Source organism: Scophthalmus maximus, chromosome 21 (genome assembly GCF_022379125.1).
Source record: "Scophthalmus maximus strain ysfricsl-2021 chromosome 21, ASM2237912v1, whole genome shotgun sequence".
Classification (NCBI taxonomy): Eukaryota; Metazoa; Chordata; class Actinopteri; order Pleuronectiformes; family Scophthalmidae; genus Scophthalmus; species Scophthalmus maximus.
This window is the reverse complement of record NC_061535.1, coordinates 9,519,107-9,541,272: the sequence shown is the minus strand read 5'-3', so window position 1 is coordinate 9,541,272 and position 22,166 is coordinate 9,519,107. Positions and strand designations below refer to the sequence as shown.

Genomic DNA, 22,166 nt, shown 5'->3' with positions numbered 1-22,166 from the left:
TAAACAAAATAGATTTGATCTATTTTAAGTTAACAAGGAAAACATCAGTTGGAATCAGCCATTTGTGCCAATGAGCATCCTGTGTGCACTTCAAGTCCTTGAATTTCAACCAGATACCCACAGTTCTCAGTATCATTTTGTCAATGTTCCACAAGAAATGTTAATTCTCCTCTTTTATGTATTATTTTGCAGGGAGCAACAATAATGCGTGACGAGCACACAGGAGCCATCATCATCGCCCGGATCATGAGAGGAGGGGCAGCGGACAGAAGCGGTCAGTTCTAACCCTTTTTCTCGCTCTTAGACGGGTTCAGCCTTGTGAGTGTAAGAGAGTCTGTAGTCAAGTGTGAAAGTGATTTGTCATGTCCAGTGTGCGGCAAAGACGGGATGCATTCAGGAATCTTCATTTGCCAGGTCTTTCCCCATAGATTGTAGCTTTCCGCTTTGAAATATGAACGAATGACAGGTATACTGAGAAGCTGTTGTTTTGTCCGCATGTTTTCAGTTTGATTTTGTATTCATTGTCTCCAGTCCGTTTTTCAGCGCTGCCACACTTAAGCCAAGGGCAAATTTCCACACGTGTCAACAATAATGTGTTGAGTCTTCTGTAATCTCAAAATGCCACCATGATGATAAACATTAATCTGGTGTAGTGTACACATCCCCAGGCTTTGTAAGCACTGGACTTCTCTACACAGTAGCTCACTTATATTAGGACATGAAACCAACAGATTATCAGAGTGATTATAGATATGCACACTTTTTGTTTGTGTATGGCAGGACTGATTCATGTTGGGGATGAACTGAAGGAGGTCAATGGAATCCCCGTGGATGACAAGAAACCAGAGGAAATAATTCGTATTCTGGTAAACCTCCTCTGTTTAACTGCATTCAGGCCTGTGTGTGTGTGTGTGTGTGTGTGTGTGTGTGTGTGTGTGTGTGTGTGTGTGTGTGTGTGTGTGTGTGTGTGTGTGTGTGTGTGTGTGTGTGTGTGTGTGTGTGTGTGTGTGTGTGTGTGTGTGTGTGTGTGTGTGTGTGTGTGTGTGTGTGTGTGTGTGCACGTGTGTGCGTGTGCGCTGTGCCAGGGTTTCTCCTGTGTTTTAGCTCCACTCCCTTGGCGAAAATAACCTTCCCTTATTTGTTATGGCAAAAACCTCCCCTAACTCATCCAGTACCCCGTGCCTCCCGTCACTGTGCTGAAAACCAAGTTTCTCCTGCCCTGTAGACCACATGCATTGAGCCACACGGTCCCCTGGAGGAGACTGATGCTCAGTAGTTCCTCCAAGCGCGCTCTGCCGCAGGCCTCAAAATGAGGTCTGTCACGGGCCAGGATTCTGCCAGAAGGCGACAACTGGGGAGGAACAAGAGAGCCTCTTAGCGTCTGGAGGCTTTCTCAGACACAACGGCCTTCAGAGCAGATGATCGCTCTCCACACTCCTCCTTTCATCCTCAAACCCCCCCGCATTCTACCCCTGTCAGGCAAAGTCATGCAAGCATAATGAACTTTCCATAGTTTGAAACAAAAAAGTTTAATTGTCCTTTGCATTATGTGACTTTCACTGGATTAGGTGCTTTGCAAAATGTTTGCAGTTGTTTCCGTCCCCCCCTGTCTCTATCAAACCCGCTCGTCATTCTGTCTCGTCATTCCCAATTTTTTCAGGCCCAGTCACAAGGAGCCATTACCTTTAAAGTCGTTCCCGCCATGAAGGAGGAGCCGCCAACCAAGGAGCCAAAGGTAGGATCTGTCCTGGCATCGTTAAGTTGCTTGGGTTACACTCATTGAACTTCTCCGCTCCAGCAGGATACCTTTATGTTGGATGCAGAACATTGTTTTTGATCCACAGAGAAGAAATTATATATGTACAAGGAAAGAGGGGACCTGTACTGTATCGTGGTGAGCAGGGAAAAGAGAAGCAGAAATACTACACGACTTGCTGTTTGGTGATCGGGAGTCTTGCAGTCGTTGCCAATCGAGCACCGATTCAGCTCATATTTGGGGCTTCTGTTGACGAGTACTATAATTTGTCCTCAAGTGGACAATCGGGCTAAAGTAATGTGTGTAGTGTAGTGTGACTCCAGCAGATGCAGTAGAGGACTTCACCCTTTCATCATAGACTTTTACTATTTGTTACAAAAAGCTGCTCCAGTAGACCGTACCTTCGGGCCATCCATTTTAAGGCTTAGTTTAACTGTCACTCCAACTAATGTACACTCGTTCTCACCCACTGGGGTGTTGATACTCCATTTCTCACATGCTCATCTATCAGGAGCAGACAGAAGCTGGACCCACTACCCGTTTTTTTAAGATTCAAGGTCGACGGCAGTTTATCATCGTCCGCAGGGCAGCCCACCCTGCATGTGTAACAAAGGCGCTGGGGATTGTGTGTCATTTACACCCTTCGTCATCTTGTAATGGTTGAAACTGTCTGGCTCTTTAAGAAACTCATCTGAAAACTTGTCCACCAGCGCCGAACACTTCAAGAAAGTGGCCCGTGCTCTTGACGCCAGGTAGTGTGGAGGCATCAAAGGGCAGCTGATTGGCTGAATACATACCGGCAGTAGATATTAGTTTATATATGCTGCTGTTTAGTGGCCAAAGCAGCTTTTATGACCCAAACAAAACATCTGTCTGAAACATAAGTTCACGACATGGCACAAAACACCCTTTAAATCAGTGCACTTTAATCCCACGCTCCCTCTCCCACGTTCTCTCACACATCCACACTTTCCCTCCGTCCTGGTCTGTTTTTTTTTCTTTCCACATGCACTGAGGTGTCTCAGGAGTGATAACTCATCATGACAGAACTCAGTTTGGACAGAAGACGAAGCAAGGTGCCCTTGGTTGTCGCTCACCTCCCCACAACAGGAAAAGATGTTGCAGATTTTTCCACTATAAGATCCAACTTCCTTTTTTGTTGATGAGGTGTGCCCCGCCTCACTGCCAAAGCAAATTAGACCAACTCCTAAGAGGAGGAAAACAACCTTTTTTGTCTGTACTGGTTTGTTCCTCGGTTTGGAAAGATCGCTGATAACGGCTTGTGTTTAGAACTAGAACTTGTTCCAACTGGAGCCTCTGACTCAGGATGTGTTCAGTCTCACCACACTTGGAAGACGGCGACAGGGATTAGTCCATTCTAAGTGTTGATGGAACAATGTGGAAAGACTAACTTGGCATGCAGTCTGAGGTTTCAAGCTCTGATTGCTGTGACCTTTCCGGAAAAATAAACCTGAGCATTGGTGAAGCGCCTTCTGTGTTTGCTGTGATGACAGGGAGTTCACGGTCCATGAAATGTAGGGAAAGTTAATTTACAGCGTTGTTTTTTCCTGTTGTGCACTGAATCCAGCTCTTTGTTTTCTTCCCCCCCCCCCCCTCTGCTGTACGTCCAGGTGTTTGTGAAGGCACTCTTTGACTACGACCCTAAGGAAGACAAAGCCATCCCCTGTAAGGAGGCCGGACTTGCCTTCAAGAAGGGCTCCATCCTCCAGATCATGAGCCAAGATGATGCAACGTGGTGGCAGGCCAAGTTTGAGGGTGACGCGAACCCCCGTGCCGGCTTAATCCCGTCCAAACAGTTCCAGGAGAGGTAAGAAACAACTCCAACTAGACCAACATCCTCTGTCTGCTGTGGCTTCTTAACAAGGCTGGATCAACGGTCTTTGCTCCTGTCACAGTCACATAAGATTTTATCCCTCTTTTACCCTCACTTTTTTTCTTTCTTCACACTGCCAAAATAGTCTGGATTTCCGCACAATGTCTGGCCTGAAATGAGTAATGACAGAAAATGATAGCGCTGGTACTGATCCACTTTGGACGGCAAGTGGATGGAAAATCGCACATCAGTGTGCGGCCCCGACGGTCGCACTTGATGTGCAACGCAGAGTTTTCGGGAGGCTGGGGCAGTTTCTTGGCATAATCCAAGAGCACCCGAGGAGGAAAAAAAAACATGAAAGGAGGGAGGGAGGAGAGCAAAAGAAGAGAGAGAGCATTTCACAAACATTCACATTCATCTTTTGTCACAGCAAGTGTGTTTGTATGTTAATTTCTCACTCCTATATTTCTTTTCTTTCACTTGTTTCACCTGACAGAATGAACCTGGTGGATTCTGAAGAGCGGGTTCACTGTAGTGTAGCATAGAGTGTTTATTATTCCCAGTGCAGTCGTGAAAACTGACGGTTTTATTGAGCCTCTCTTTCTTTTTCCCCCCTCTTGCTCTCAATCCTCCTCTCTCTTCTTCCAGGAGATTTGCACTGCGGCGACCTGTTGCGACTCTCCCATTCCAGAGGACCTCGAGCAGACGATCATGTAAGCATATATTATCTGATGTACTGTCGGGCCCCAACAAACCAGAGCACAACACAAGAAACGTGCACTGCAGCCGGTGGGTGGGCTCAGGTCAGGAAAGATAATATAGAGGAAGGGATAGTAAGTAACAAAGTGTGAAAGTCAAGGATGTTAGTCTAAATTAATCCCCGCACTCTGCGGCCACTGCCGAGGCTCACTGCAGTTGCAGCGCTTCACGCCTGTCATCAGAGGAAGTGCTGTGTCTGGATTTACCCTCCTTCTTATTTTCCCGTCTGCTCCATGTTTCACTCGCTGTCTCTTACAATCGCCTGCCAGACTTTCCTTCCCCCGTCGCCCTCTGCCTTTCCATTTTTTGATATGATTTAAGTCAGGCCGGAGGTTTGATGTGAAGAAGGTGGAGGTTTTGCACACTGGAAAACCTTTTCTAACCCTTTTTACACCTTCCAGCCAAAGCTCCAGGCAGCGTACTCACCCAGCGCTCACCTCCTCACAGCTCAGAGAGCCTAATGACGGCTTAATGATCTGATAATAGACTTACAGTTGTGATAGAGGTGCTACACAGCACTTTAATGCACCGTACCATGTGAGCCTGTATAGTAACCCTAAGCCTTACTCTGGCCCGTCTGTGCAGCAGAGTTAGGGACAAAGCATCAGCTGGAGCACTTAGCAGAAATGTGCTATAACAAACCTGGATGTAGTAGATCAGGAAATGGAGGGATTATAGCTAAATTACCCTTATAAATCAAAGATGGTTGATTGCTTCATAATGAAGACAGAAGACATAAACCACGCTACACGGGAAAAGGGCAGCAGCAGAAACAATTAGTGATGGCCGACAGATCCTGGCCTCAGGTTTAAGTATAGAAAAGAGGTTCATTGTTGTGGTGTGAGAAAACCTCTCACACCACTTCAGTGAACATCAGCACGGTAAAATGACAGAAAAACTCCAGGCTTTCACAGTGTTTTGCAGCATAACTTTGAATCAGGCAGCCTGATTTCTTTACCGAGGGTAATTCCAGACAATAGGGGCTTTGATGGTCTGCGTAAGTGGACATTACTGCCAAATTTAAAATGACCAAGGCCACTGTTTTAGGATTTATGGTGCAACTAGTAATAGATTGCATTTCAAAAGATTCAACTGAAGTGCCAACTGGAATGTCACACAGCTTGTCCTCTTTTCACTCTGAAAAAGAAGCCTGCAACTCCTCTGTTGACAGTATTTTTTTAATTTTAATAACAGTAATTGGACAACTCATAAAACAAATGTATACTAGGTCTAAGTAGTGTGCAGCCATTGTTTTTAAGACTGTATTCAGTGTGCAAAACACCCAAATTGGCAACATTTGCACTCTTTAAGGCTGCGACCACCTGTTGCAGGCTGCTGTTTATGCCATGCTCGCAAGACTTTCCGTTGCACCTGACTGAAAATCTCTGTTGGAGATTCTCTGGGGGGCATTGTCAAAGATGACTACCGCTTTAGTTATTATTTACAAACAGCCGCCAAATAACAATTTGGTTTGTATATGGTGAGCTACGGCGCATGAAGCCATCGGTTCAGGCCGTCCAGCTGGCGTTGTGACTGTGCATTTCTGTGTGACCGCTTGTTCCTGCCTGGAGGAGGAACCCCATGTTGCCAGCCCCCACCCCACACAGACCAAAGTCCTCCGTTCACCTGCATCACTTTGCTTTATTGAACTGAATGAATACACAACAGTCAAGACTTTCCCCTCCTGCAGCATAAACCGCCGATGTGAGAGTGCAGCCTCAATAGCGGAGCAATAACAGACATCATCCATCTGTCACAGTAGACTTAATTCCACATATACACCACTTATCAACAGTGTATGTAAACAACAATGTAAAACCTTTCCTTTCCTCCCTCCTTGCATCTGTCAATCACACATCTTCACATTCACAACCACATAGTCCTAAATAGCACAAAGACAGTCCTCTACAGTTCACAGCTTTCATTCTGCATTTCCCAATCCTATGAACTCTGAGAAAAATACACAACACTTGTACTTGCCTTTATAGGCCTTTTCTGGTCACGCAGTGACCCCGTTGAACCAAAACCTTCGTTCTTGTTGGCCATATTTTTCACTGTAGATTACTGCTTTGAGACAGACATGTCCATTTCACTGCCTGCTCGCCTTCAACATGGCGGTGAGCTCTTAATGTTACATGACTCTTTCAATATGCAGCCCTGAAATAACCAGCAGCGCTACGCTGACCACGTCTAAACTTAGCATTAGTCTCATTTACCTAAGATTCAAACCCTCGCTTGAGTTATGGATATTGTCATTTCCTGTTCATGTTCAACCGCACACTGGCATACAGGGTGCAGGATGGCCAAAAATAGCCTGCTAAATAGTTTTAAACTGACAGTGCTGTAAGGTCCCCTTACTATTTCATTTTAATGGCACAGTTCCTCTCATGAGTTATGGAATTTGTAAAGCCACCCCCACCAACCTCCACCTCCCTAATGCACAGTGGGCAGGTGTAAAATGTAGTAGAGTCCGTTGCAGCCCCTACCAGAGGAATATAAGCCTCCTTTCGAGCTGCAGCAATACTTTTCTGCTCATGTCATACATACTGTAAGGATTAGTTGTGTGTGCAGCAGAAATAGGAAGTCCTTTGACATGGCCCTCGCAGAACTTGGGGATTAACTGGGGAACGATAACAGTTCACTACATGTTCTTGCAGAGACAGACACACATTCACTTCCCAATGTTCGAGAGAAAAAAAAAAAAGCTTAGAGAATGATGTTGGATCAGGTTGGAGTGAGTGAATAAAAGCGGACTCCAAACTGAAAAGAGAGACGGCAAAAATGTGGGAAAAAAAGTATTTTTGATGGCCTGAGGGAGGAAAAGATGGAGAGAGAAAAGGCGTCTAGGGGTCGCATTCGGTAGCAGATGTGATCCTGTGGAGTGGTGGTGGCTGAGTCGAGATGGACGGAGACAATGTTTGGATCGTGGCCCCATACATGCTGGCCCAGCTGGGCCCCGGGGCCATAAACTACAACCTAATTGAAGGATACCGTGGAGACCCCACTGTTACCAAGTGGAGAAAAGAGGTGGTGATTGAGGAGGGGGTCCCTTTCTCTCGTTCTCTCTCTCTCTTTCCAGCCCGGGAGCTCCGTCGGCTGGAACAATATTGGTCTTGGCGAGTGGCTACGGCAAGCATTGCCTAACCGTGTCCATTTACGCATAACATTTGAGAGATATAAATAATCCCTTTCCTGACTGTTGTTCTTGCCACTTTCATGGATGCATTCCGCGATTATGACATTGATGTTTAAAATGCATTTAGTTTCACTGTTTAAGTCAGTTTATTAATTGGCTTCTGGCTAGATAAACTAGTTTGCCTCTATACAAGTCAGCATGGCACAACTGTCTCGTCCCTTTTTACCCCCCAGTTCCCTACCATTGATACCTGGATCTCCTCCAGCTTCCCCATCTGCTCCTTCTGAACATCCTGACGGCTCTCTGTGCTTTCTTACAGCATGTCTGTTCCTTTGTCTGACATGCAAAACTCTCCACTGTCTGATTGTTTGGTTTGCAGTCTGCCAAACACGTGGACACACTTATCGCTCACCTTGAGGTCTCTCTCCGTCTCTCTCCTTGCATTATAGCGCTATCCCATCTTTCTTTTTCTCCCTCTCTCTACAGCGGGGCGCATTTCGTAATGGCACCCAAGATTGGTTTTAAGTGGCCCTGAACCTGGCCCTGTGTTCAATTTAGCCGTCCATTTCATTTTTCGACTTAAACATTTACAGACACGGGAGAAGATTTAGAGGCGTAATGGGTGCAGAATTTTATTAATTTTATTCTCAAGGGTTAGGGCCAGATAAACCCCATTGAGACCACCCTTAAAGTTTTATAGATAAAGTTGTTTTCCCCCCTCCACATTAAAGCTCATTTTGGTTCACAGTCCCAATACCGGCCTACTCATAACATTTTGTGATTTATAAAGTCAGCCTCATAATGCAGACCAGCTCTGCCCTGTCTTTTATTAATTTCCCTATCCTGCCGTTCAATAATCAGCTCAGCATTTAAAAGCCAATAGACTGATGACGGAGATCTCATTCTGTGTCATCTGGAAAAATCCACTGGTCTCATGTTGGTTGTTTAAAAAAAAAAAAAAAAAAAAAAGATGTAGAGAGAAAAAGAGAAAGTGACAGTTTGATCAAGGAGAAGGCTGGCAAATAGTGAGGGTAACATCATCTCAGCTCAGACTGCTGACTCTGGGCCATTCCTTTGTCTCTTCCTCCCATGTACAGAGATATCTGAAAGATTTTCTACCAGGTTATTTAATCGTATCCACAAGAGTAAATGTATCTACAATTTAATGTTAATGCAATGGGTTGTGTGACTTGACCCTAACAAGTTCCCATTTGGATTGATAACAAGGATGGGTTTGATGGTGTCCTACCATTCAACATTTGCCCAAGATCTCCAAAAATAGGAACCCAGTTGTAATAAATCAGAATTATCCTTTAACAAACAGTACATCCACTCATGTTCCTCTCTTTGCCATCCATCCTTTCCTCTTTATTTTCCAGCGTTACCCTCATTTCACCCCCTCTTTCATCCTCTGTGGTGAATCTTTGGTATGTGGGCGACATGTGATACAACACTAAGCATCCCTTTACCAGGGAATAGTCTGCCATGAAGCATCCAGTCGGGCTGGTTAGCTGACTGGTGGAAGACTGGTCGACTGCACCGTGTCTGCGAAAGTTTGTTGCCGCAATCTGGGCGGCCATGGCTCCCCGTGCTCAGCAAATGATAGGTTTGGCTGCCACCATCACTGCAGGCCTGGCCATCTACACACACTCACTTCAGATCCTGACTTTAGGTCATTCTCGGTGCTCTCAAAATGTTTTTCTGGGCAGGCGGGCGAAATTCTACCCTCAGACTGGCAAAGGACAAGGTTTTGCTTCCACCATTTCTGAGATAGACAGTGCCCAGCCTGGCTACTTACATTCTGCAGTTTTATCGCATGGTGTTTCAATAGACCAGGAATGCTGGTGTACAAGGTTTCAAGGCCATTAGGCAATGTGAACCATTCCTGCGGAAGATGGGCAGCAGATGAAAGCCTTGCCGAGTGAAATAAGGGCAGCACTGGAAAGGATTTTAGATAGCTTTATCATTGTCATATTGTCCTGATTGCTTCCTCTTTCAAGTTTCCCTCTGTCTCCCCCTCCAGTTACTTCTCGTCCCACTGAGATTGTGGTTTAGGTGCTGGTTCAACTTAAAATGTCACATTACAACAGGAGGAGGGCAACATCAGTAGGAACACTGCCGTGAACACTAACATGTGAAACAAGATGTCAGATAAAGTCAGACACGTTTGTCTCCACACTTCAGAACAATCACCGCTCGCATGGCAGACGTTTCCAGCATGAAACAACCTTTGCGGTGATTGGTCCTGACTGCTGTTTTGGCTATAGCCATTAACTCCAACTGTGACGCAAACATCTCCTTGAGCTGCGGTGCGCCCAGGGAAATGAACACGGTTCTAGAAGGCGAGCCCCATACTGTTTTAGATGCTGTTATGTATGGTTTGATTTAACACTGTTTGGCCCAAATGGGAACATGCAAAGGGGGGGAAGCATCCATAAGTGCCCTTGAAATGTCAACATCTTGTACCAAACACAGATCCTACCTTGGCTGCCATTTTTAAAACCGTCCTATTATAGATGCATTCGTAAACATCATAAGAGTATTCCCCTTTGAAAATGGTCGGTCAAAATTACCACTTCAGTGTTTGAATCTGAATTCTAGAGCGACGTATGAATATGTGTGGTTGCCTGTTGGAGCTTTTGAATCAAAATGTTTTTCTCTGTGAAGTTTCACTGGATGCCTCCGACTGTGTCTCACTAGGTAACAACAGAAATAAATGTGTTGTGTCAGAACAGAAATAGTAGAAATATTTAGTTCGTAAATTCATTGTTTTAGTTTCAGCAAAAAACGAACTCAAGGCCCTTTTACAGGCTTTGTTCTTTTGGTTTTAAACCACTATAGTAGTTGTAGTAGTAGTCATATTACTAGAAGCTAGAAATTGGCCCTTGAGTTAATTTTTTATTAATTTGTTTGTAATGTGATTCGTACAAAATAATTCCTTACCCTACAATAGTAGGAATTGATGAAAATGTGTGTGGTAGTGAAGTTGAGCATTTTCTAACAAACATTACAAAATTAAATAGAATTTTGATTGTCTCCAACTCAAGATCAAAATACTGAATTACAGTCTTGTTTACAGGTTGACCTGATAATGAACAGACACATCACGACATCACGAGTAACAGTTCACTCTTAACTCTTCTTTTTGTCTTTTGCTTTGCTTTTTTCAAAGATGATGTGGCCATAGAGTTTGGTAGGTTCCCTCTTCTTATTCTCTCATCTCGTCCCTCAAATTACTTTTTGTGCGCCAGCGTTTATTTCTAACCGTGACTCATTTTCATTCCTTGCCTCCATTGCACTCGCAGCTGAGGAGATCGAAGGTACTACTTGTCTCAAATCTCCCATTGGATAGGGTTTTAATATGTTACAGTACACAAATGGTAAAACCATTCACCGAGACTTGTCCCCCTCCATTATTTTTGTGTGTAATGAAACATCTACCTCTCACCTCTGCTCCTCCATCCTTCCTGTTTTCATTTGGCCTGTCTTCTCATGTCAAAGTTAATCGCTCTTAAAGGGAAAAATCAGATGTCACTTCCAATTTCTCCTGTAAAAGCCTCGGAGAGTTTGCAGGCTATTGGCTCTCGCATTGTGCAGAGCTTCATCTTTCACCAGCTTACTTGTCATTTTCATTAGATTGGACATTGTTTGGAGAATCATCAACTCACTCATGATAATAAAGTATTCACAGACTTCCAAAAAAACATCCAAAGCAATGGTCAGGGATGTAGTGGAGGGTAAACCCAAATTCAGTTTATGCATATTTTAATTTGAACAATAGGTTTTATCCACATTGTTTGGTACCCTAAGTAAATTAATCATTTTATTTTTAGTGGAAAAAATAAAGAACAGCTTTGTTTATCCTTATCGTAGTCTTTCTTTTCATGATGATCATTGCCTTTGGAGGGGTCATAGCTGACCTCTCTAATTTTTTTTACCACTACATCAATGGCCATTACTCTGGACAATCTGGACATAATTAATGGTGACTTATAAGAATGACTTGACTGTCTTATTAACACTTTCCTAATACTTCTATGTGCTTGTCCATTTACTTTTGTGGGGTTACAGGGGTACTGTAGGTACCTGTCACTGTCATGTCTGACTATTCTCTTTAACGTTATGCTGTGCCCTCTCTTCTGGCATCTCTCTTTCTTTTCTCATCACCAGAGGACGCTGAATATAGTAGTGGATTTCACCTAGGTGAGAGATGTCATCTTCTTGTCTTCCCTTTTTGTCCTCTGCCCTCCTGTTGTTGCAGTTTCATACAGAGTGAAAGACCGTGGCCATGACTGTGTGTTAGACGTCCACGTGTCCTCTCCATTAATGCTTCCTTGACTGTTCAGCGCTTTCCTTCATAGATTAGCCTTTATTGTCTGTGCCAGGTTACATTTAGAAATGGTTATCTGCTTTTCATAATGTACTTGACATATTCCTCTAAATATGTCAGTGTTTTTGGTACATCTGATTCAACTTGGACTCCCATGTAAAAACACAAAGAGTAGTGGAACACTAGCCTACAGTGTTCTATTTCTGCCCCTTTACTGACAACACGAGTCCGCTGGCAGATCTGGCCGTAGATTTGCAGAATGTAGTAGTTATCCTGTTCTGCCTCTGCTGTGGGTCTGAAGACATCTCTGAGAATGGTTCTGGATGGCTGTGGATAATAAGGACGGCTTGTTTTCCATGCTTGGTTCTGGAGCTCCGGCCGAGGGCCGGCCCCGTTGATGTGGTCCCAGTCAGACTTAATGACAATTACCGTGGCCCGCTTTGGTTCGTCAGCCCTTTCCAGAGAGCTGCTTCCAATTCTCTGTTCCCCATCGTGTTTTTATTACCACTGTCATTTTCCTGACAAATCATAAGGTATCGTCCCTCTGGACCACAGGCCATCTCAACTGGCTCGCACACAAATCCTGTCTGTCCATCTCTCTACTTGTCTCTCTCTCTCTTTCCCTTTACCTCTTCCATTCAGTTTATATTCAGATGTCGAGGTCAAGAGGTTAACTGGCCTCAGAATTATCCTTGCACACTACAGCATTTAGACTCCAGATTTCACAGGATATCCAGTGCAGACACAAGTTTAGAAGTACGAAGTTTGAGCCATGTCTGCCAAGCTTAGTCAGGGTCACTTCCCAGGGCTGAACTCTGCCAGACGCCAGTCCTTCCCCCCCCCCCCCCCCCCACTCCTTTCTGTCCCCTTCAGGCTTTGCCCTTACTGTCACCCTGCGTCCTCTGTTAGGTCAATGACCTCAGCTTCTATTCTTCCTCCCCGGTACCCAACAACATCCAGAGCTCTAGCGGGTTAGCAGCATTTTTGGACTCCAGCAGCCCAGAACGAGTTTTAACTGAAATGAGAGAACCTCAGGAGGAGGAGGAGAAAAAATTGTGAGTTATAATAACATCTTGTCTATGCGAGTACTTGCTGCATGGCTTTTCTGCCTGTTGGATGTGGTTGTATGATTTAATGTTGGCCCGTCCCTAAAAGTTTGAAATCCTAGAACTTACAGATGCTTTTGCAATGCTACTGAGGTTGCATGGGGAAATGGAGGAGGCAGTGGGAGGGGGGGGATGGGCGGGTACACAGTTGTTGTCCTTAGTTTTTGGGTTGTTTTCCCTTCATGCCTCTCTCAGTGATGCAACGTCTGTGAGGTCCATTGCCAAGAGCAGATCTTCGAGCGCTACTCGGGGGCGAACAGATTCCTGGGCTCAGATGTTGCTTGATTTTAGAGCCAGCAGACGAGAGAATGAAGCCCAACTGAGGAGGAGGAAATCTGTGTCCCATGATGCCTTTTTATCAATCCTTTCTAGAAAGCAAGATTTTTTATTTCCATCCAAAGTTTTGACACCCAGAGATATTTTTTTTTCCCAATGATCCTTCAGTGCACTCAGCTCGAATCCTAACCACAAGATCCATACACCTGTACTGTGGTATGAATGAATAGGTTTAGTGGCATTTCACATATCATATTTCCAACAGTCACACTGAGCATCCAGAGAGACAGACAGTGGATGGATGGAGGGCAGGCACGAAAACTCCAAATCAGTTAGAGCTGAACGAAGAAGAGCTGGGATATCCATCAGCCCCTCACAAGCCAATTATGTCCAAGTTGTAGACAAAATGGAAAAGTGTTATACGCTGAAACAAAAAACGCTCCATTTCAAAGATGAGATGAGTTCATCAGGCTCCAAGTTCAATAGTTGTGGATGTGCTGGGGCCAGTACATCGGGATTAGTGAGTTTTTTCCCCTCAATCCGGGTCCAAACAGAGAGGGGCCTCGCATTATAAGATTGAACTGATATGCATTTAAATGGATATCCAACATTTGGTTGTAATCAAAGCAGGTATCATGCGCTGGCTTGACAGGTGTGCTTTTATTAGCTTTAGAAACCAACCGTTCCAGCGAATTAAAGAGCCGGAAAAGAGACGAGGAAATGACCGTGGCTTTGTTGTAGAGCATCTTCTCCGTCTGAACATCAGACTGATGAGACAAACAGGAAAGCAGGCATTTAGCCTAATTACTTTTGGCACTTGATGGCCCACTTTGGCATGTTGATAGTGGCTTCAAGGACTTCTGTAGGAGGAGAGTTACTTGTGTGTGCGTGCAAGTGATTTCTTCTTCTCTTTTTTTTACTTTTTTTTTTTTCGCCAACACATAAGGCATCAGGCATTTTTTTAGACAAGACATTCCTGAGCCCAAAGAGCTTTGGGATAAAACGGAGGGGAAAAACAAATAGCACTCGACACAAATGGACTTCTTGCAGCCAAAGGTCTAGAGTGCTGTTCCACCGTATGAGCCTGTGACACTTGGGTTAGGTGCCACTTTCCAGCTGCTCAGTGCGATGGCCATGGGAACCGCTCCCAGAATTTTGTTCTCCCCAGATAACACTTTAATAAAGTTCTCCACTGTGGACTGCTACATGTACATATTTCAAATACCACACCAACCAACCTCACCTTTGGCTGTGATTGCATTTATTATAAGAGCAAGCGAAGTACATCAGCTGGCTGAAGCCCAGTTGGAACAGGTACGCTGTATGTACGCCACTGCCGGAAACATTAAGACACTTTATACAATCAAATATCCCAAGATCCGCCATGGAGTCCACTTTACTACTGTAGCACAATCCTTTTCACAGATGCCTTTCAGCAGCTGTATGGAGGGAGCATTTGAAGGACACACACATGTCTGTCTGGATATGTCCACTTCCTTTCTTTTCACTCACTGTCCTTTTTTGCATCCTCCTCTCTTCTTCAGATGCCTCTCCCATTATTCTCCTCCTCTCTCCTGTTTCTTCTCTTCTCCACCGCTCGGAGAACTTCTCGACTCCTCCGGAGGACTTTTACAGCACATTAGTCCGAACCAGAGTGGCGTGGTTCAACTTCTGTCTCCACAATGATCTCAAATCTCCAGGACTCCAGTCATGTTTGGCCTTGAGAATCTAGCATGCTTCCTTGCATCATGCAAGCACAGCAAATTGGTAATACATCAAGTTGAGCAGTCCCACTGTCTACCCCGGACTTTTGTATTTTTGTCATTATGAGCAGCAACACTTCTCTTCCTTTTATTCATCGTTGGGTTAATAACAGCTGACAGTGCGGAAAGCGTCCTCCACCTCCCTAACTCCCGACCATGAGCCTTCCTCATCCCTTCCAACCAAGCCAGTAATGGGCACGCATAATGAGGCTGAGTGAGCCAGTAATGCTTCCCACATTTGGTACCCACGAACGGGACTTAGTGTTACAGCGTTAAACCGCAGCGCGCGGCATCGAGCCGAGGGTGTAATGCTCACTTAATCCCCAGCTGCCATGCCCGGTTAATTCCATAGATGTCGTCTCTATTAGGCCCAAGGAGAGAGGTCTCCCCGCTGGGTGAGTCAGGGCGGCCCTACAGTCTCCTGTAGTTCGTTGGTCACCTGTACACAGTGGCCCCCTCACAGCACCGGGGTCTTGGTGATTTCACTATGAGATTTTTTCTCTCTTCGCTTCTTCATTGCACATCTTCTCTCTCTCCCCGCACAAAATGAAGATTGATTGGAGGTAAATTCATTTTTTATCCATCTCTCTGTCGTCAACCTCGCTGATCGCCTACACGTGACATCTGGAAGACCTGGTGTTTGTGTTGTTCTCAGGCTTCTCCTCTTTCAGACATCCAATGGCAAATGCATGATTTGAGTCTTTTCGAGTCATCAATTACATATATTTTTTCATGAACATTTGTCTTACTGCACTGTACTTTTCTTCTTTTTCTTTTTTTTTTTACACAGTTGCAGCCATTTCTTTTACAGATGCGGGGTCAAAGCAATTCTCAGGATATTAGTGTCCGAGTGGGCAGTTTGTATTCACAGTTTGCAAAGGCCTCCGGGCGCTTTCTTTACGCACAAGCTGAATTTCCTACGTGGCTGTAAGATATTATCACACTGGAAAATGGGCTTGCAGGACTGCTGGCGACTTCCAAGCAATTGTGTGTGTGCGTGTGTGCATGCGTGCATAGTCACAGCTTGTGTTTACACTGTGTTAAATATGCTCATCTTTTTTTCCTCCATCTTTCCTCATGTTTCAGTTTCACTGAAATTACTTTGAATCCAAGTGTCTGTGTCTGTGTCTGTGTGTGTGTGTGTGTGTGTGTGTGTGTGTGTGTGTGTGTGTGTGTGTGTGTGTGTGTGTGTGTGTGTGTGTGTGTGTGTGTGTGTGTGTGTGTGTGTGTGTGTGTGTGTGTGTGTGTGTGTGTGTGTGTGTGTGTGTGTGTGTGTACATGCCAGTTTTCAGTTGCAGTGCTGGCAAATACCCAGTCACGGCCTGGTGCACGCCATTATGAGGTGCGTGTGTACGAGACTTAAGCAAGGAAACTTTAACTCCGTATCCCTACATACACAAGGCTCTTTTGCAGGAAAACACTCCAAGACGTTGCCACCACTCGGCTCTCATTCCAGGGAAATTCGAAACAGAACAATTGTCAACAAATTTGATTTTGACCTGTCAAGCCATTAGAGGTATTGGATCCTGTTGCCACACATACCGTATAATACATTCCTTTTTCTACTTGTAACCCGTAGGCTTGGATCATTCTGTGACAAACATGTTGCTGTTCCAAGGCTTTTCATGACAAACAGGCAGACTTTCCTCATTTGAACAAGACATGAATCATCCCGTAATTCTGGATCAAATTAATTTCCATCCCCTCTGTCAAATTCAGTCTCCATCTGCAATGACGAAGACATGGTTTGTTGGGAGGGGGGGAGTGTATTGCTGCTCACTGATGCACAAGGCTTTTATTTGTTTACCGTTGGGCAGCACTATGATGGTGGGGAGGGGGGGGGGGATTCTCCCCGTTATTTGGATGGACCTGTCAAGGAGGGTTAAGGTGGATTTGAGGAGCACAAGATTACTACGGGATGGCGATTTATATTTACTGCTGAGCCTCGGAATGAAACCCTATGCACCTGCCTACCCTGTGGAAAGTGGCAGACCTCGTCCTGAGCCAATGAGGTGGCAGCTTGTCAGACTCCAAGACAGAAATGATTAATGACTTTTATAATATTATTTAAAGCCAGGAGTGTGTTTTTTTTTTATTGTGATAAATAACTCACCACATTGGATTGTAGGGCTTGAACTTTCAGAAAATTGACAGCTCGCTTTCAATGGAACATCATCGACATTATACTCTGAATGTTTATTGTAATGATGTCAACCCTTGTGGATATTGGTTACAGTTTGATATCTTTACAGGAGAACTGCAGATGAGTGGCCTTTGCTTTCCACTGTGTGGCAGAGGGTTGGGGGGGTGACGGTGTTGAATGAGTAGATAAACCACAGGAGAAATGGCACAGGCAAATGTACGCCACAACGTGCCCACAGTGGAACAAAGTCTGCCCTAGATGTTCAATGTAACACTATATCTAGTGCTTGGGCATGTGTGTACCCTGGTTTATGTATACACAAGTTCATGCAAAAACATTATTATTGTGCTCCAATGACTTACAGTGTGTCTTATTTGTAAGTCGTAGCCCCGTCCCTTTATTAAGGGTCTGTTTATTGAAAAGAGCAGGCGGAGAAGAATGCAGACTCTTTCTCTCCGCTGCGTGCATGAAATGGTTTGAAAATGTTGTGGAAAGTATTAAGGGGTGGGTACCGGGAGTCGTTTCAGGCCCTGATTCTCCGCTCAGTTCATAATTTTCATGCTGTCTTAATCTTACTCGGGCATCTTATATCATACTTCTGAGTTCATTAATGACCGATTAAGTGAAATAATGAAAGGAAAGGCTGACAACAACCATGACCATACACAGAAATAGGATATTAGACGTCCCGGGCTCTGGAGATTTACCTCTTTTCAGTCTCCAACATCTGACATAAATATGAAACCCTAGTCCTCAAATTAAGGATAAATTCCTTCTTTTGATACTGTCGTAGATCATCAGATCCAGGCGCGCGCTGTCTCGGATCTGTATTTTAAGAAACCCTTGGTGAGGGCAGTCCAAGGACGCGCCGTAAACCAATCAGAGACGACTACTGTTGTAAAGTGGCCCAAGCACATGAGGAAATCGCACACGCATGCATAACTCACCAATATCTATGACCGCAATGAGAATGGATCATAAGTAATTCCAGATACTGGAGCAGTCATTTACATGATAAGAACATCTAGTTTCTTCTGATTTACACAGTGACCCGAGCAGCGATCTGGCTGCAGAGACCACAACTTTCAAGAACAATCAAAAAGAACAAGGGTGACTCATTCTTACCGAGATGAAACCAGCAATGTACTGTAGTTGACGAGAAAACATTCGTCAATGGGTTTTTTTGTTTTTTTTTAATCGCTTTTCAAAAACGTAAAAGCCCTAAAACTCCCACCTGTCTCCAAGAGATGTGTGCATGCTCAAAATAAGACCAAAAACCCATTACATGTCACCGGGGAAAATTCGAATAAAGCGTTTGAGCGTGAAATCCAGGGAACTGTTTGGCCGAGTGTTTCTTTCACCTACAGCAGATAGCTGTCATAAAACTGCACAATACAATGTGAGGTATTGGACATTGGGCTGCTTGGAGGTGTTTGCCAAGACGCTGAAACGACCATAAATCGAACTGCACAGCTGCAGGCCTATTGGAACTTAAACACACTCATTGACACACACACACCGACACAAACAGTTTTTTTTTTCTTTCTTTCTTTCTTTCTTTCTTTCTTTTCTGTTTCCTTGTAGATTAATGTGTTTTTTTCCTTCCTCTCTGTCCTTTCGTCCTGACCTCAAGCCGGGTTCAGGAGAAGTTTCCGTCTCAGCAGGCGAGACAAGAAGAAGACCAACAAGTCCATGTACGAGTGTAAGAAGAGCGAAATGTACGACATGGCTGACGTGCCCACGTACGAGGAGGTCACCCCGTACCGCCGGCAGAGTGGAGCGAAACACAGGCTGGTCGTCCTCGTAGGTGAGTAGAGAGCGCCACTCGCGCTGCTTACCTCACACTTAGTTTTTTTGAGTTCGGGGCGGCTCTGTTTCTGTGAAACCTGGCACCGTGGAGACCATCAATTTTAATAATAATTCTCACCTCCCTGCACGGTGACAGATACAGATCACAGAATCGACTCTGACTCAGAGTTGTGCAGCGCCAGGAGCCCCAGGTGGCCTGGCCTTGGCCTCCCATGACCCCCCCAGCACAGGAATGAGCTTCCCAACACAGGGACTCACTCAGTCATCCCGGGCCTCCTTAGTTTTAGGACTCAGTGGAATCGACAGAGCAGACATCATATTAATCAGTCACATTTAATACTTTCATTTACAGCACCTCACTCTCAATCTCCTTTCGATTTTTCGAACTGATGAAATTGTTAACACTTGCCTGGAGGAGCGGGTGTTACGGAGCCCTCCAAAGAGCTTTATTACGTGCCAAGGTCTTGAAATGAATTTAGCAGTTTCTCATTCTGTATTAGTGGCTGGAAGACGAGTGTTGCCAGCGAATGGCGGAACAATATGCCGGGGCCAGGTGCAACAGTAAAGACTTGACTATTTCTCGGGACCAACTGTATCATCAGTGAGTTTCAGGATTTTCCACATTTTTCCTCTCCAGGTTTGTTACGTGTAACAAAGAATGACAAGAATGTCCCGGACAGAGACGGAACAGAACATTCCCTAAATCTTCAGGGTGATCCCTTCCAATCTATTTCCATTAATCAAGAAGAAGAGGGCTGGGGGGGGGGAAGATACACTCAAGGAAAGAACTCAAAAGTCTGTCTTCATCTCTTCATTTCAGATATTCTGGCCTGCCGTTTTTTATTTGAGAGTTTAACCTACAAATGAATAACCACCGGATCCCGTGCTCTCTGCAGAGTGCTGGTTCTGTGGCCTGATTAACCGGCCCCTGGTTCACTTAAAGGCGCCACACAGAGCATGGACTTCATCAAGCATGTTGCCAATTAGCGAGCCCATTTCCCCGCCAGCGTGTCACTGCCTCGCACAGAGGATGCTGAACCTCTCCCACCTGTCACGCGAATGTAAATATTTTTCAATTAGCTTCCATAATTTGGAGGACAACCCATGGACAATTTCATACGTAACGAAGCGGAGGGCCAAGGAGTGATCTGCTTTATGTTGTTCTGCCTCCTTTTCTCCCTCCGCCTCTCCCTGGAGTCTCTGGGTTTTTCTTATTAGAAAATCTTTTCTTTCCAAACCTTTTCTCTCTCTCGATGCTTTTTTCTTTTTTTTCTCTGTTATTCAGGAACACGTCTTTCCTCAAGCATTTTGAAATCACTGTCCACCAGACATATCATTTAAACTATTAAAGCACACAAAGCCCCCAACTTCAGACCATTTGAAATCCTAGCAGTTGACTAGTTGGATATGATAGAATATGACATTCACACTTTCAGATATACTATTGATACTCATAGTAATTTTTAAATCAGTAAAAAAAATGTAGAGGTATATAGAGGTTTAAAAAAAAAAGTAAGGGTCTCATTTGTAGCATGCATCTGATGATTTTGTTGGCTAGCAGATTTCACTTGCTCTACTAGTTATTAGCTATACTCCAGAGAAGCAGAAGTGAAGTCTGTATTATTGTAGGACTTGCAGACAGGACGCAACCCTCAGTGCCTGACTTGGCCTCAGTCTTGTACTTTTTTCCACTCTGCTCCAGCCTTTCCTGCCGACATTATTTTTATATCAAACATCCCCCCTCTCCCAAAAGCTTTTCACTACTGCCTTAAGGCGTTTTTCATTAATGTGGACGCAGAGGTCCACGGTGCCAGCTAATGAATGACCCGCTGCCCACCTCCTGCACTTGAATGGGGAATGGAGTCTTGAGATGTATTTCAAAAATAAATCACGATGCTTATCTGGGTTTTCATACATTTTAAATTAGACGGCCAATCAAAACACATTTTTAGATCCTGCATGAGTAGCTGGACCCGACCGCTGATGGTTCTGAAAGAAATCTGATTATTTAACCTGACAAATGGTGTGCTGATTTCCACATTTCAATGTAACTCGACCCACTGAACTTACAGTGAGATTTTGATGAATTGAAAGTTTTTAGTTTGGGGTTTAGCCCTAACATATTTCAAATGCACTAATGCCTAAGTGAATGTTTATGTGGTATCCAAATGTATAAAATTGGAACTCTATATTAAGACTTTCCCCTGTTTAAAATGCAGGAGCAGTGGATGGTGAATGGTCTCTGGTTACCACATTGCACCACTGTCATCTTTTAAATGTGGTAGCAGCAAAACAGTGTAATATCAGTCCACTGCCCTGGATGTGAGGCCGGCCGGGAGGTTGGAGTCTGGGTCGAGGCTCCAGGCGCCGTGAGCTGGGCCTCGTTGGGCCTGGCCTCGGCCTCTCCGCGCACAAAACTGAAAGCGATGCGCTCCACGTTTTGGCCTGGGAGTTATTACGCCTGCGATAGCTTCCCTAATGAGTGCGGTAATGAAGTCTGACACTTTTACTGGCACGGCAGAAGTACCGCGAAAGAGCCAGTGACAGAGACAGATGGGGGAAGAAAAAAACACATAAACAATGTTAATACTGCAGTTTGAGTCCAAAAAAAATTGGGAGTTATGCCTTTTTTTACTGTGGCGTTCAGATTAATAATGTTGCAGTTGTATTGGGGCATTGTTAAACACAAACAATGCACAAAGAGGTGGCGTGTTCAAGGGCAGACGGTGGAACAAGACCAGCAGCACCGCTACCGCTTGTAAAATACCTGTTGGTGGGCCTGTTGCCCCCCCCCCCCCCCCCCCCTGGCAGGCGGTGGTACAGCTGGAATAAGCTTTAATCGTCGTCTGCCATGCGCCATTGATGTCACGAGTGGCAAGCAAGGGAGTGATGTACAAGGTGAAAACGGTTATACAAGCATGCTGAAGTGAGCAGTTAGTCATTCTGAGTGTGGCACAGACGACGCTGTCGGGCCCCTGTGCATGGGCCCTGATATCCACGGTCAGATTTAAGCAAACAAGCCTGGGTGGAGGTTCGTGGCCGGCCGGGCGGACTCGCCGCACCTCTGTGATGGGGCTCATAAAAGTGTCTCTATTACCATGTTGTGCCACCTTCAGTACCTCCAACAACATTGGTCCACAGGCTTGTTCAAACAGCGCCGCCGCATTCCTCCTGAGCGCCCGAAACAAATTCAAAATGAACTCCATTTCCTCATCTTAATAAATCACCCACACTCTTAACCCCCAGGTTCTCTC

The 22,166-nt window shown here is 44.9% G+C and overlaps 1 protein-coding gene across 3 annotated transcripts in view; it reads left to right on the top strand.

Annotated features, from left to right (window-relative positions):
• Positions 1-22,166, top strand: part of mpp7a (MAGUK p55 scaffold protein 7a) — a 115,983-nt gene that overhangs the window by 77,706 nt on the left and 16,111 nt on the right. For 2 of the 3 annotated variants that reach the window (XM_035619174.2, XM_035619177.2), the window contains exons 7-15: positions 193-274; positions 781-866; positions 1,661-1,735; positions 3,388-3,584; positions 4,239-4,303; positions 10,658-10,678; positions 10,791-10,805; positions 11,656-11,688; positions 18,737-18,910. In XM_035619174.2, coding sequence (XP_035475067.2) covers positions 193-274; positions 781-866; positions 1,661-1,735; positions 3,388-3,584; positions 4,239-4,303; positions 10,658-10,678; positions 10,791-10,805; positions 11,656-11,688; positions 18,737-18,910 — 748 coding nt within the window. The remainder of the gene's footprint in view (positions 1-192; positions 275-780; positions 867-1,660; positions 1,736-3,387; positions 3,585-4,238; positions 4,304-10,657; positions 10,679-10,790; positions 10,806-11,655; positions 11,689-18,736; positions 18,911-22,166) is intronic. The other variant, XM_035619179.2, reaches the window with a different exon arrangement.